The sequence below is a fragment of the Papilio polytes genome, unplaced genomic scaffold (genome assembly GCF_000836215.1).
Source record: "Papilio polytes unplaced genomic scaffold, Ppol_1.0 DF821122.1, whole genome shotgun sequence".
In the NCBI taxonomy this organism is placed as follows: Eukaryota; Metazoa; Arthropoda; class Insecta; order Lepidoptera; family Papilionidae; genus Papilio; species Papilio polytes.
This window is the reverse complement of record NW_013528082.1, coordinates 279,900-293,615: the sequence shown is the minus strand read 5'-3', so window position 1 is coordinate 293,615 and position 13,716 is coordinate 279,900. Positions and strand designations below refer to the sequence as shown.

The following is a 13,716-nucleotide window of genomic DNA, read 5'->3' as shown; positions in this document are numbered from 1 at the left end:
CAGTAGCGCACAGTAACTGGATTGACAATCAACTGGCACAATGTAACTAACTGACACCAGTTGATCTATACAATCTTTTACTGGTTGTAACTAAGTGTACTGGTTTAATTTGAACTGTGTATGAGGTCTAGATACCCTTAGATTATGCTTTGAGCCGTCTCTAATAATTATAACTCTGTGTTGTTTTTATGTCAAAAATCTTGTTAATATTCTCTAGACCTAGAAAGAGATGGATGTATTGTGTAAAAGGTGACATGATTAAAAAAAGAGGGTGATGACCGAGATGACGTATGATAGAGTTATTTGAAGGACAAAAACTTGTTGTGCCGACCCTACCTGAGTAGGATAAAGAGGATGATTATTTTGTTCCAGGTGTTGATAGCAAACAACGGTATTGGTGCAGTAAAATGTATGCGTTCTATCAGAAGATGGTCCTACGAAATGTTTCGCAACGAACGCGCTGTACGCTTCGTTGTTATGGTCAGTTTATATATCTACTACACGAAAAACTTAATTAAAAACACAATCATTCACATTATTAAAATTTCATTGTACTGTTTATTTCTCCTGCAAATTTCGAAATTCAAATGTTTAAATGACAGTAAAGGATCTTGCCATTGGCTGGGATTTACGTAACCATGGCAACCGTGATTCTTTGCTGCTATTGGCTTGTAGTTTTTGTCTCTTTAATGTAAAGCAACTTTATTTATTTCGCTTACCTTCTACGTGTGTGTACTTTACTGTCGAAAGTGTAGGACTTTTTACTATATAGGATATACTACTAATAGGATTATTCGAAAATATTCTGTGACTAGCTTTCGGCCGCGACTCCTTCCGCGTGGAATTAAAAACAAAAGTGAATGGCCTATGTGTTCTTCCAGACTATCCTTTACGTATACTAAATTTCATCGAAATCCTTTCAGCCGTTTAGGCTACAAACTCTAACAAACATCCATCCATCTAAACTTTCGCATTTATAATATTAGTATGATTGCTGACATCCTACATAACAGTGTTTACGCTTTATTATAGTTTTATATGGTATGTCCAGGTGACACCGGAGGACTTAAAAGCGAATGCAGAGTATATAAAGATGGCGGACCACTACGTGCCGGTTCCCGGCGGCTCTAACAACAACAACTACGCTAATGTTGAACTGATTGTTGATATCGCTGTTAGGACACAAGTACAAGTAAGTAAGAAATATTATACCATTTTAACACACAAACATACACACGGAAACATTTTTTTTTTTGTAGAAAATGTTAGTAAACTTTTAGTTAATTTACTAATATTTCCTATAACCATTCCGACTAAGCTCTCGGCTTGTGCTAGGATATGGTTCACGACAATCGAATGGCGGGATTCGAACCCTCGACCGCAAGATCGGTAGTCCGTACCCCAAACCATTAGGCTATTGGCGCTATACATTAACACAAGAATGACAGATACTAATATAGTTTTGTATATCTACTCATTATGTCCCTTTTTAGTAGTTAGTAGTTCATTAAAGATTACTGAATCAGTTCACAGTTCAGTTCAATTTGTATTTGTATAGAGTTATGATTTTGCAGGAATTCTATGGTACCCCTTACAAGTACATATAAATAGGACCATAAAGGGCGTTAAGGCGCCCTTACATGTCTGGTGCTCTGGGCGAAAACCCCATCTCACATTCTAATGTAGGTTTTGATTTCAACCTGCGAATTGCAGCGTTCGACTTTTTGGCTCATATCAAGTCGATTTGGCTCATATAGGGTCGCATCTTAAAAAATATTGTTAAAAAAATCACTTAATACAAAATATACAGAACTAATTAATGAAAAAAAAACTTGTCCAAAAGAAGAAAGCTCAGTTAGTGTGGCCACCAGCTTGTCACTGAAGGCCGCGCTTTTAGCTAGTATGTATACAGGGGCAGTATCTTAACGTCTCTGAGTGCGGTAAATGAATGTTTCATGTGTAGGCAGTGTGGGCGGGCTGGGGCCACGCGTCGGAGAACCCCAAGCTGCCGGAGCTGCTGCACCGCGCGGGCGTGGTGTTCATAGGCCCGCCGGAGAAGGCGATGTGGGCTCTGGGAGATAAGATCGCCTCCTCCATTGTCGCACAGACGGCGGATATACCAACGCTGCCTTGGAGTGGGAGTGGTAAACTCAAAAAAATCATTAAGAATACTGTAACTAACATATTGTTTGATAATGTCTCAGTTTAAATAATTTTACCTGAAATTTCGTAATATTTGTAATTTTTTTGCATTATATCCCTTTTCGATTTAATGTTTTATCATAAAAATATTTCATCTCTAGACTAAAACAATATATAACTTTGTGTTACTTCGCTAATACGGCGAATTAAATGCTTGCTCGTATGTATAATAGTAATGTGTTGTGTAGAACTGAAGGCCCAGTACAACAGCAAGAAGATCAAGATATCCTCGGAGCTGTTCGGCAAAGGCTGCGTGTCCTCGCCGGAGCAGGGCCTGCAGGCTGCCCACAAGATTGGTAACTAAATACTGCCACCGACATATATTATTATTAAAAATGCAATATTTTGTATGGATGGATGTCTGTTACACATCTTCAGAATTGAACGGATCTCGATGAAATTTGAACATGAACATAGTTTGGTAGCAAGACATAGGCTATTTTTTTAATTACGCACAGACGGAGTCGCAAGCAAAAATTTATATGAAAATGTAAAAACTCTTAAAAATTGTATTTTAAAAAACTTAAATTCCATTTAAGTGTTTGTAAAATTTTATTGCATTTTTATTTTAAAATGCATTTTATTTGCATTGAAAAAACCAGCAGTATCCTAAAAATGTGTTTGTTAACAGGTTTCCCCGTGATGATCAAGGCATCCGAAGGAGGAGGTGGTAAAGGTATCCGGAAGGTGGAGAACCCCGACGACTTCGGCAACATGTTTCGACAGGTACATAATGCTTCTTATATAGCTTCGTGACAATACGATTTGCATACAAAAAAATACATTAACCAAAGTCAATAGCTATAATTTAACATATATGTATGTTATAATACATTTAGATTTTTAGTTTTAGACTAGCTGTTCCCGTGCGGCTTTATCCGCATGAAATTAAGAAAATTTTATATTATCGTTCACATTTGTGAAATTATCAATAGCAAGTGACATGACATGACAAACCTTGACAGTCTTGCTTCCTTGATGTATTTTTACCCCCTAAATTTAATGGCGTGAAAATATATAGTCTAAAGCGTGACGAAAGTGTAGGGTTTTTTATTAAAATAATAATTATTCTAAAACATGCTGTAATTGCTTACATCTTAGGCAACAAAGAAGTGTGTGTTTACGCTTTATTATAATAGTATAGATTTCTTTATTGGTTATTTGGCATATGACCATAGAAAAGGAAATAAAACATTATTATGACACCGACAGTACAAAAGTCTTTTGAATTTTTTGACCTTAGCAGGATGACGTTAGTGGTTTGTAATAAATTATTTTGAGTCTCATTGGGTAGGAAATCAAAGTCCTCGACTGTAACAGTAGATATAAAATGCAATGTTTCTTTCAGGTGCAAGCGGAGGTGCCAGGCTCTCCCATCTTCGTGATGAAGCTGGCCAAGTCCGCAAGACATCTGGAGGTTCAGCTCTTGGCTGATCAATATGGTATACTAGTTTTTCCATGCGGCTTCATCCGCAGTTATAAAAAGTTTAATATTATAAAATGTTTTATTTTCCAAAAAAATCAAATGCATAAATGACAACGACGCCTTTGCCATTTGATAATAATTTCCGTTACTACGTACTACGTCATGAGTGTAGGAATTTTGATTAAAAAATGTATTCAAAAATACTCTGTGTCTGCTGACATATATAACGAAGAAGTGTGTTTACGTCTTGTAACTATGGGTTATACTACTATGCATTACAAAAAAATTAAGACATGCGAGAGAGGGAGAGAGAGAGATAGAGAGAGAGAGAGAGAGAGAGAGAGAAGGAAAGCTGTCTTTTTTCAATGTATTGTCCATGTTACTTTATTAATAGTAGAATGATGTAGAAGTAAATTAAATCGTTCAGGCAATGCGATATCCCTGTTCGGTCGCGACTGCTCCATCCAGCGCCGGCACCAGAAGATCATAGAGGAGGCGCCCGCCGCCGTCGCCAGGCCCGAGGTCTTCATTGAGATGGAGAAGGTAACCACATCTCATCAGAATATTACATGAATTCTTTCACTTACCAACTATTTATATAATTTATTGTCCCTTTTGTATACATTTCATAGAAGTCTTGGCTCCTGTAGTAGGTTGCCCTCACAGAAGCCAATTCCTTCCCCAATTACATTATATTTCATTTAATATGCATATGATTTTTTTATGGTCCTACAAAAATAACTTCTATACTATGTCTTATTGTAAAATCAAAATTGATTCGAGTGTTAATTGTTTTTTTTATAACATAAGGTGGCAAACGAGTAAGCGGCCACCTGAATCCGCCAAAATGGCGAAGCGACCACTGCCCATAGACATCCGCAATTGCAGATGCGTTGCCTACCCTTATCCAACGGAGGAGGAGACGCACATAATGAGGATTTTTCCCCTTCCTATGCATCTCCTCCACTGTTAAATCACTTCCCGATGCCATCCTCTCCTTTAAGAAAAGGATGGCAAAGAGAAAGGGACTTAAATTAGGCCTCCGGAACCACTCATCAAACGAAATACGGAATTGCTTCCATTTCACGCTTGTCTTCTGTGTGGTCGTGGCATTACACCGGGCGTGCCGGCCCATTCGACATTTGTCACTCGTTAAAGAATCTCAAGAAACGGACGCAATTTTTAAGTATAAATGGGATAGACATTTTGGGGGCGGGGCATATATCTGACACGCCCCTTTATTGCATTTAACCACAAACTATAAAATTTGTATCTTATGATATGGTCGTGAAGCAAATTTCGACTAAGTTTACGGGGTAGCTACTTCAAGTAGTTTTTATATCTAATACATTTTTTTATTGTTTAGAGGGCGGAAACTACCCCCTAGTGACTTGTTAGAAGTGTTTAACAGACTAGTTTATTACTAGAAGTTTACTAGAAATGGTTAAAAAAATCTACTAATTTTAGTAATAAAAAAAATGACTTTTGTTATAGGCGGCTGTACGTCTAGCCAAGATGGTGGGGTACGTAAGCGCGGGCACAGTGGAGTATTTATACGAGCAGGCGACCGGCGCCTACTACTTCCTGGAGCTGAACCCTCGCCTGCAGGTGGAGCATCCCTGCACGGAGATGGTGGCCGACGTGAACCTGCCCGCTGCGCAGCTGCAGGTAAAATTCGCCAAAATGGCGAATATACCGCTTCTAAGTATTTTGCAGATGCGTTGCCTACATTTCATCAACATGTACAAAGAAAGATTTTCCTTGTCTATGCCTCTTATTGTCAAGTTCACTTCTTTCCATCCTTTCCTTGTACAATAAGGGTGGAAAGACGATTAAAATGAGTCCTCCGGGACGCACATTCATTAGAGTATACGCGGAATTGCTTCCACTTCCCGTGTATTTTCTATGTTAAGTGGTGTTTGTCAGGGTAGATGACGTGTCCTCTGTCCACAGATAGCGATGGGTCTGCCGCTGTACCAGATCAAGGATATCCGGCTGCTGTACGGGGAGTCCCCCTGGGGAATGTCGCAGATCAGCTTCGATGAGCCGAAGCAGCGGCCCTCGCCCTGGGGACATGTCATCGCAGCCAGGATCACATCGGAGAACCCTGATGAAGGTTACCTTCTCTCATATACATATGGAATTTTGGATGGATGGATGTCTTACTATGTATCTCCGAACGTGTATGTAACAGTTTAAGTGATCTCGATGACAGGTATAAATATAGATATAGACTGGTAAAATGTAGATTTTTATTTTTAACTAGCTTTCGCCCCTAAATTTGTCCGTATGCAATTAAAAAAATCTAAACCACACATCTATATCTTGCATTGAGGCCCGTGCAGCAGTTTAGGCTGCAAACTCTAATCCATCCATTTATACTTTCGCATTTATGATATTAGTAAGATTAGTGCAATAGTAAGAAAACCAGCGTGGCCTTCAGTGGCAAGCTGGAGGTCAGCTCAGCCTTCTTCTTTTGGCCAAAAAACTGATTTGTATTTTTGTATACATTTAATATGTTTTGTAAATTTGTTTTTTTTTGGTCCATAACCACAGTTTTATTTATGCAAAAGCTAGTATTTATGTAAATTGTATCTGTTAGGTTTCAAGCCGTCGTCCGGCACGGTGCAGGAGCTGAACTTCAGGTCGTCGAAGAACGTGTGGGGCTACTTCAGCGTGGCGGCGTCGGGCGGCCTGCACGAGTTCGCCGACTCGCAGTTCGGACACTGCTTCTCCTGGGGCGAGACCAGGGAGCAGGCCAGGGAGTTAGTATACCTGCACACAGTTTCTTTATATTCATTTATATCACTTGTAATAAAAAAGAAAAAGAAATTATCCGACTGACTGTTTTTCGAATTTGTGTAAGATTTTTATGAAAGTTTGTAACGGCCTACAGCCTAGACGACTGAACTGATTTTGTCAAGTATGGTGTCATTTGATTCGTCTTATTCTCCAGAGTGTCATATGGTATATTCAAATGGCACAAAACGCATACACGTGCTGTAAGACTAAAAAAATTAAAAAAAAAACGTCTCTATATTTTTTCATTAGCAATGGAAAATCTCAGGTTTCAATACTGAAATGAAAAAAAATATTTATTAAACCAAAAAGATTGTACAAAACAAATAACTTTGACAATACCTTAAAATTATACATAACAGGAAGTTAAAAATTCGTTATTTTAAGTTATTCTAGCTAAGCTTATCTGGTGATGGCCACACTAGGCAATGCCTGTATCGTGGCCACCGGAATTCACAGATACAATATTATCTGACCTCTACTGACTATACTAATACTCAAGTTCAGGTCTAGTTGGTTTATTTTTAATTAAAGTTTCTATTTTTGCGTTAATTCAATGATATTGGTTGTTAACTTCTTGATGATGTCCAGGAACCTGGTGATAGCGCTGAAGGAGTTGAGCATCCGCGGTGACTTCCGCACCACGGTGGAGTACCTCATTACGCTGCTGGAGACGCCCGCCTTTCAGGAGAACTACATTGATACCAGCTGGCTCGACGCACTCATCGCTGAGAGGGTAAATATTACCCTACTACGCCATCACTATGCTACCACAACATCACCACTACGACACCACTACGCCATCACTATGCCACCACTACATCACCACTACGACACCACTACGCCACCACTATGCCACCACTACGCCACCACTATGCCACCACTACGCCACCACTGCCACCACTATGCCACCACTACGCCACTAACAGCAATCTAGGTTTAGTGTTCCTTTTAGTAAACAGCTGTTGCGATTTTGAGTACGATCGTAAAAACCGCTGTTAACTTAGTGAGCAAAATGTATAAACGAGTTCATAATTTATCGTATTCTCAGGTACAATCAGAGAAGCCGGATGTGATGCTGGGCGTCATCTGCGGCTCCATCCTCATCGCTGACAGCATCATCACAACGCACTTCCAGGAGTTCAAGAGTGCGTTAGAAAAGTACGTTACTATCCTTGCGATCAAATATGAAAGAAACATAACTAAAGTTCATGACGTCATATGTACAATCGGGGAACTTGGCGGTAATCCACTTTAATACAGTTAAAATGTTCCCTACGCTTACGCGGAACAAGAACCAATATTTAGATTTACAGTGTTTAAATATGTTTGAAAAAAGTTGAAAAACGGAATTTTCATTACTATCCAATCGTTTACGTAATTCCTTTGTAAGAAAAGCATTTTGTTTCGTTGAAAAATGTGATATTTTCTGTAATTGAAACACCGCTTGTTTCCGCGACTGTACATATGTTGTTACATACAGAGGTCAGATCCAGGCGTCAGGCGCGCTGTCCAACTGCGTGGAGGTGGAGCTGATCCACTCGGGGCACAAGTACCGCGTGCAGGCCACCAAGTCCGGACCCACCTCCTACTTCCTCGCCATGAACGGTAGCTTCAAGGAGCTGGAGGTCCATAAACTGACGGATGGAGGTACAGTTCCTTAGCTTGTATGTGCGATAGAGTTATTCGCAGTTATAGTTATAGTTGCGAAGTCTTATTTGATTCTAGACCTGACAAAAAAATCGTTGATTGATCCGAAAATATCAAAAATAATTATATAAAAAACTTAAACTACATAATAATAAGGTATTTTTTGTTATTTGAATGTTGATGGTTATAAGAACTTGAAAGTTCAATTAAAACAAAGTTATTGTAATTACATGTAAAGTCGCACGGAACAGCTAGTCTTACATAATGTGTCAATCTTACTAAAATAAATGCGAAAGTTTGGATGGATGTATGTTTGGTTGAGTTTGTAGCCTAAACAGCTGAAAGGATCTCGATGAAATTCGGCACAAACGTAGAGGATAATCTGGGAAAACACAGGCTAACTTTGTTTTTTTTAAAATTCCGCTCGGACAGAGTCGCGGGCGAAAGCTTGTATTAATAATAATTTTGATACAGGTACATTACTATCGATGGATGGAGCTTCATACACCACATATCTAAAAGACGAGGTGGACAAGTACCGCATTGTCATCGGCAACCAGACGGTGGTGTTCGAGAAGGAGAAAGACCCCTCAAAGCTTCGCGCACCTTCCGCTGGGAAGCTCATCAATACACTGGTCGAAGACGGCGGACATGTGGACAAGGGACAGCCGTATGCGGAAATAGAGGTGAGTGAGACGAAAGATATCACTTCGTTCTTCTCCCTCCCTTTCCTCCTCGTACTCTCGTAGAGGCGGTAGTTTTTAGTATCTATCTTTCGGGTTTAGAAGCGCTCGATCATTTTCAATATACCCATCTCTTTCTAACCGGTATACTTCATGTACATAACTAAAGTTGCTCTTACATGTGATTCCTCAAAACATGCTTATGTCATGATACGGAGTAACAGACAGCATTTGACTATTCGTATGGTGCAGGTGATGAAAATGGTGATGACGCTGATGGCGCCCGAGGCGGGCAAGGTGACATGGACGCTGCGGCCCGGCGCCGTGCTGGACATGGGCGCCCTCATCGGCACTCTCGGTAACTATCTTCTATCTATATCTATACTTCTATACTAATATTACAAATAGGACTCATTTGTAATTTTTTCATGTGTTGCAATAACTTAAAAACTACGGAGACGATTTAAAAAAAAAACTTCGTTAGAAAGGTAATTTATCTGTCGGACGAAGTCATGAGCAATAGCTAGTATGACATAATTTAATATATTTCCTTAAAAAAATAATAAATAACGTATATTTTGTACAGAGTTAGATGACCCGTCCCTGGTGACGACGGCGCAGCCCTACAAGGGGCAGTTCACCCTGGAGGACAACCCCCACCTCTCGGAGAAGCTGAACCACGCCCACAATAAGTTCAGAGCTATATTAGAAAACACGCTGTCCGGTAAGAAAATTAACTTAAAATTAAAAATTATATTCAATTTTGATTTAAATTTCATATAAGTTAAGATTTTTCTATACTAATATTATAAAGAGTATAGATTTTTGTATGTATTGAAAAACCTCAAAAAATACTGAGCCGCTTTCAAAAATTCTTTCATCATCATTTAGTTATTAAATTCACATAGGCAAAGTCGCGAGCAACAGCTAGTCTATATATATTTGAATGTAACAGGTTACTGCCTACCCGAGCCGTACAACACGCCGCGGTTGCGCGAAGTCGTGGAGAAGTTCATGCAGAGTTTGAGAGACCCTTCACTCCCATTGCTGGAGTTACAAGAGGTAAAGAATTAAATTCCAACTTAAATCTAGTAATTTTAAGCCAGTCCTACCAAATTCTTGTAAAAAGTCTGATAATCCAACTTGTAATGTGATGGAAATATATTTTGTTATATTATCTGGTAGTGACGTCATTTTTAAGCTATCCGAGACTCTATCAGCCAGTTATGGGACAGAAACCTTTTAATATTATCAAGGAACTGATGTTTAGGTGCTGTCGTCGACGTCAGGTCGCATTCCAGTGGCTGTGGAGAAGAAGGTGCGGAAACTGATGGCGCTGTACGAGCGTAACATCACGAGTGTACTGGCGCAGTTCCCAAGCCAGCAGATCGCAAGCGTCATAGACCAGTTAGTTGTGACAGACCATTTTTATTCTTAGTCTCTGAGATGCTAAATATTTAATGAGAGAGTCCTTTGATAGATTTAGAGCCTGTCTTACCAAATTGTAAATTGTCTGATAACAAACGTCTAAAATGTGTCATAGAAATAACGTATTGTGTTATAAGGTAACGTGACAGTGACGTCATTGATTTATTTATAAGCTATCCGAGCCTCTATCAGCCAGTGGTGGGACAGGCATTTAATGAGATAAATTACTAAAGGACTACTACAATAGCATTTAAACATTTGATAGAAGGCATCAAATGGGATGTTGTGACGTCACTTTGTACGCATTTGCGTACGTCCACGTTCCTATTACGTACTCGTATATCAAATATGTAGCGAATTATTTATTGACAGAAAACAACACAAGAGGGCGCTATATGCATTATAATATTTTGACATATATCTGACATTAGTTTTTAATGTTGTTTTTATAAGATATTAGCTTTGCCCGCGACTTTGTCCGCTTGAAATTAAATCAAGTGAATATTCTGTGTTCTTGTAGACTGTTCTATAATTATGTTCCCGTGCGGCTCCATCCGCATGAAATTATGAAAATTTTATTTTATTGTTTACATTTGTGAAATTATCAATGGCAAATGTCAAAATGACATGACATGACAAACTTTGGCAATCTTGTTTCCTTGATGTTGGCAGCAACTTATGGACTCTTTCCCACATTAGGGTTTTTATCCAAAATATTTACCCCCTAAGTTTAATGGTGTGAAAATATATAGCCTAAAGCGTGACGTAAGTGTAGGGCTTTTCATTAAAGAAATAATTATTTAAAAATATGCTATAATTGCTGACATCGTAGGCAACAAAGAATTGTGCGTTTACGCTTTATTATAATAGTATAGATAATTTATGTCAAATTTTATTGAGATCTTCTATCCTGTTCTGGAGATACCTTTAAACATATTCATAATATAAGTAAGATAATCTGAAATACAAATAGGGTATATGTTATGTGTCCAGTCACGCGGGTTCACTGGCGAAGCGCGCGGACCGGGACGTGTTCTTCATGAGCACGCAAGCTCTGGTGGTGCTGGTGCAGAGATACAGGTACCTGCCGACCTTGTGTCACCTTCAAATAATTACACTACAAAATTCTGACTATATAAGCAAAGAAAAAACTTAGAAGTACCAAGTTTGGTAGTAACATTCACTATTTTGTATGAAAACTGGCTTTCGCCCGCGACTTCCTTCGCGTGGAATAAAAAAAAACTAAGTAGTCTATGTATTCTTCCAAACCATACTCTACGTGTATGCCGAATTACATCAATATCCGTTCAGCCGTTTAGGATACAAAATCTAACAAACATCCATCCATTTATCCATCTAAGATTTTGCATTTATTATATTAGTAAGATTAGTAAGACAGTGTTATCGTATGATAAATAATGTTTTTCACATTGAATTAGGTTAGCTAGTTTTTTTTTTTTATAACACAAGGTGGCAAACGAGCAAGCGGCCTCCTGAAACCGCCAAAATGGCGAAGCGACCGCTGCCCATAGACATCCGCAATTGCAGATGCGTTGCCTACCCTTATAAGACGGAGGAGGAGACGCACATAAAGAGAATATTTCCCCTTCCTATGCATCTCCTCCACCGTCAAATCCACTTGCTCTTCCCAACCTCTCTTTAAAAGAAAAGGGTGGTAAAGAGAAAGGGACTTAAATTAGGCCTCCGGCACCACACTCATCAGACGAAACACGGAATTGCTTCCATTTCACGCCTGTCTTCTGTGTGGTCGTGGTATTACTGGGGGCGTGCCGGCCTATTCGTGCTAAGATGTTAAAGCGGGCACTACCACTGTCAATAGTTAAAATTCTACTAGCCTAGAAAACATAATTTGAATACTAAAATAACTTTTGATGATGGATGTTTTTTTGTCAGGAATGGTATACGAGGCAGAATGAAGGCAGCGGTACACGACTTACTCAAGCAATACTATCAAGTAGAGAGTAACTTCCAACTTGGTAAGTGAAAATATATGTATACACTAGCTTTCGCCCGCGGCTCCGTCCGCGTGGAGTTCATAAAAACAAAAGTAACCTACATCTATGCGAAATTTCATCCAGATCTATTCAGCCGTTTAGGATACAAAGTCTAACAAACATCCATCTATCCATCCATCCATTTAAACTTTCGCATTTATAATATTAGTAATGTATTTTTATAACAGACTTCTAATGTATATTTTAATTGTATTATGTAGGTTCATACGACAAATGCGTGATGGCGCTGCGGGACCGCTACAAGGACGACATGCAAGCGGTCGCTAATATTATTTTCTCACACAACCAAGTATCCAAGAAAAATCTACTGGTAATTTTATACGAATTTGTAAATTATTTTAGTTGTACTTAAATACTGACTAGTCTATGTGTTTATCCATATTTTTAGTTATTGAGTTGCCCGCGAATTCTGTGAAATTAAAAAAGAAAATCTTAGTTAGTAGTCTGAGTACTTCTAGATTATGTCACATTTCATCCGGATCCGTTTAGTTCTTTGGCTGTCAAGTCTAACAAACATCTATCTATCTAAATTTTGCCGTTTATTTTAATAAGATTTCATTGTTTCATAAATTAGTATTTGACTAGAATACAAACTAATAATAGTAACACACCACATTAATTTTTGTGTTTTTGTAATTTCGAACAGAAAACTAAATCTAATTATTTGTATTTAGTAAAATTAATTAAGTTTGGATATATTTGTCTAAATAGTTTATGATATAGGTGACGTTACTGATAGACCACTTGTGGTCCAACGAGCCCGGGCTGACCGACGAGCTGGCGGCCACGCTCAACGAGCTGACGTCACTGCACCGCGCCGAGCACAGCCGCGTCGCACTGCGCGCACGACAGGTACATCACTGCACGCATATGTAGCATATGAAGCACATGTCGAATACTTAGCATATGTTGCATATGTAGTATATGTAGCATTTGTAGCACACGTCGCGTACGTAGCAATCGTAGTATATGTAGCATATGTAGCACACGTAGCATATGTAGCAGATGTAGCATATGTAGCACACGTAGCATACGTAGTATATGTAGCATATTTAGCATTTGTAGCACACGTCGCATACGTAGTATACGTAGTATTGGTAGCATTCGTAGCACTTCGCAATTCGTAGTAGACGTAGCATACGTAAAATACGTTGCATACTTTGCATTCGTAGCATATATCATATACGTAGCATATGCAGCATACGAAGCATACGAAGCATACGTAGCCTACATAGCACATGTAGCATACGTATCACACGTAGTTATATACTGTATTATGTACATAGGTGCTGATAGCCGCGCACCAGCCGGCCTACGAGCTGCGTCACAACCAGATGGAGTCCATCTTCCTCAGCGCCGTCGACATGTACGGACACGACTTCCACCCTGAGAACCTGCAGAAGCTCATCCTCTCCGAGACCTCCATCTTCGATATACTGCACGACTTCTTCTACCACACTAATGCAGCGGTAAATATAGTACACTTTTATAC

The 13,716-nt window shown here is 39.1% G+C and overlaps 1 protein-coding gene across 5 annotated transcripts in view; it reads left to right on the top strand.

Annotated features, from left to right (window-relative positions):
• LOC106109598 (acetyl-CoA carboxylase) overlaps nucleotides 1–13,716 on the top strand; it is a 45,206-nt gene that overhangs the window by 15,691 nt on the left and 15,799 nt on the right. For all 5 annotated transcript variants that reach the window (XM_013291159.1, XM_013291158.1, XM_013291160.1 and 2 more), the window contains 23 exons: nucleotides 373–480; nucleotides 1,052–1,192; nucleotides 1,964–2,144; nucleotides 2,391–2,498; nucleotides 2,834–2,928; nucleotides 3,551–3,644; nucleotides 4,056–4,171; nucleotides 5,123–5,296; nucleotides 5,582–5,744; nucleotides 6,231–6,393; nucleotides 7,019–7,163; nucleotides 7,479–7,588; nucleotides 7,911–8,077; nucleotides 8,552–8,763; nucleotides 9,013–9,118; nucleotides 9,347–9,484; nucleotides 9,716–9,822; nucleotides 10,031–10,167; nucleotides 11,182–11,268; nucleotides 12,103–12,185; nucleotides 12,425–12,534; nucleotides 12,948–13,076; nucleotides 13,511–13,693. In XM_013291159.1, coding sequence (XP_013146613.1) covers nucleotides 373–480; nucleotides 1,052–1,192; nucleotides 1,964–2,144; nucleotides 2,391–2,498; nucleotides 2,834–2,928; nucleotides 3,551–3,644; nucleotides 4,056–4,171; nucleotides 5,123–5,296; nucleotides 5,582–5,744; nucleotides 6,231–6,393; nucleotides 7,019–7,163; nucleotides 7,479–7,588; nucleotides 7,911–8,077; nucleotides 8,552–8,763; nucleotides 9,013–9,118; nucleotides 9,347–9,484; nucleotides 9,716–9,822; nucleotides 10,031–10,167; nucleotides 11,182–11,268; nucleotides 12,103–12,185; nucleotides 12,425–12,534; nucleotides 12,948–13,076; nucleotides 13,511–13,693 — 3,057 coding nt within the window. The remainder of the gene's footprint in view (nucleotides 1–372; nucleotides 481–1,051; nucleotides 1,193–1,963; nucleotides 2,145–2,390; nucleotides 2,499–2,833; nucleotides 2,929–3,550; nucleotides 3,645–4,055; nucleotides 4,172–5,122; nucleotides 5,297–5,581; nucleotides 5,745–6,230; nucleotides 6,394–7,018; nucleotides 7,164–7,478; nucleotides 7,589–7,910; nucleotides 8,078–8,551; nucleotides 8,764–9,012; nucleotides 9,119–9,346; nucleotides 9,485–9,715; nucleotides 9,823–10,030; nucleotides 10,168–11,181; nucleotides 11,269–12,102; nucleotides 12,186–12,424; nucleotides 12,535–12,947; nucleotides 13,077–13,510; nucleotides 13,694–13,716) is intronic.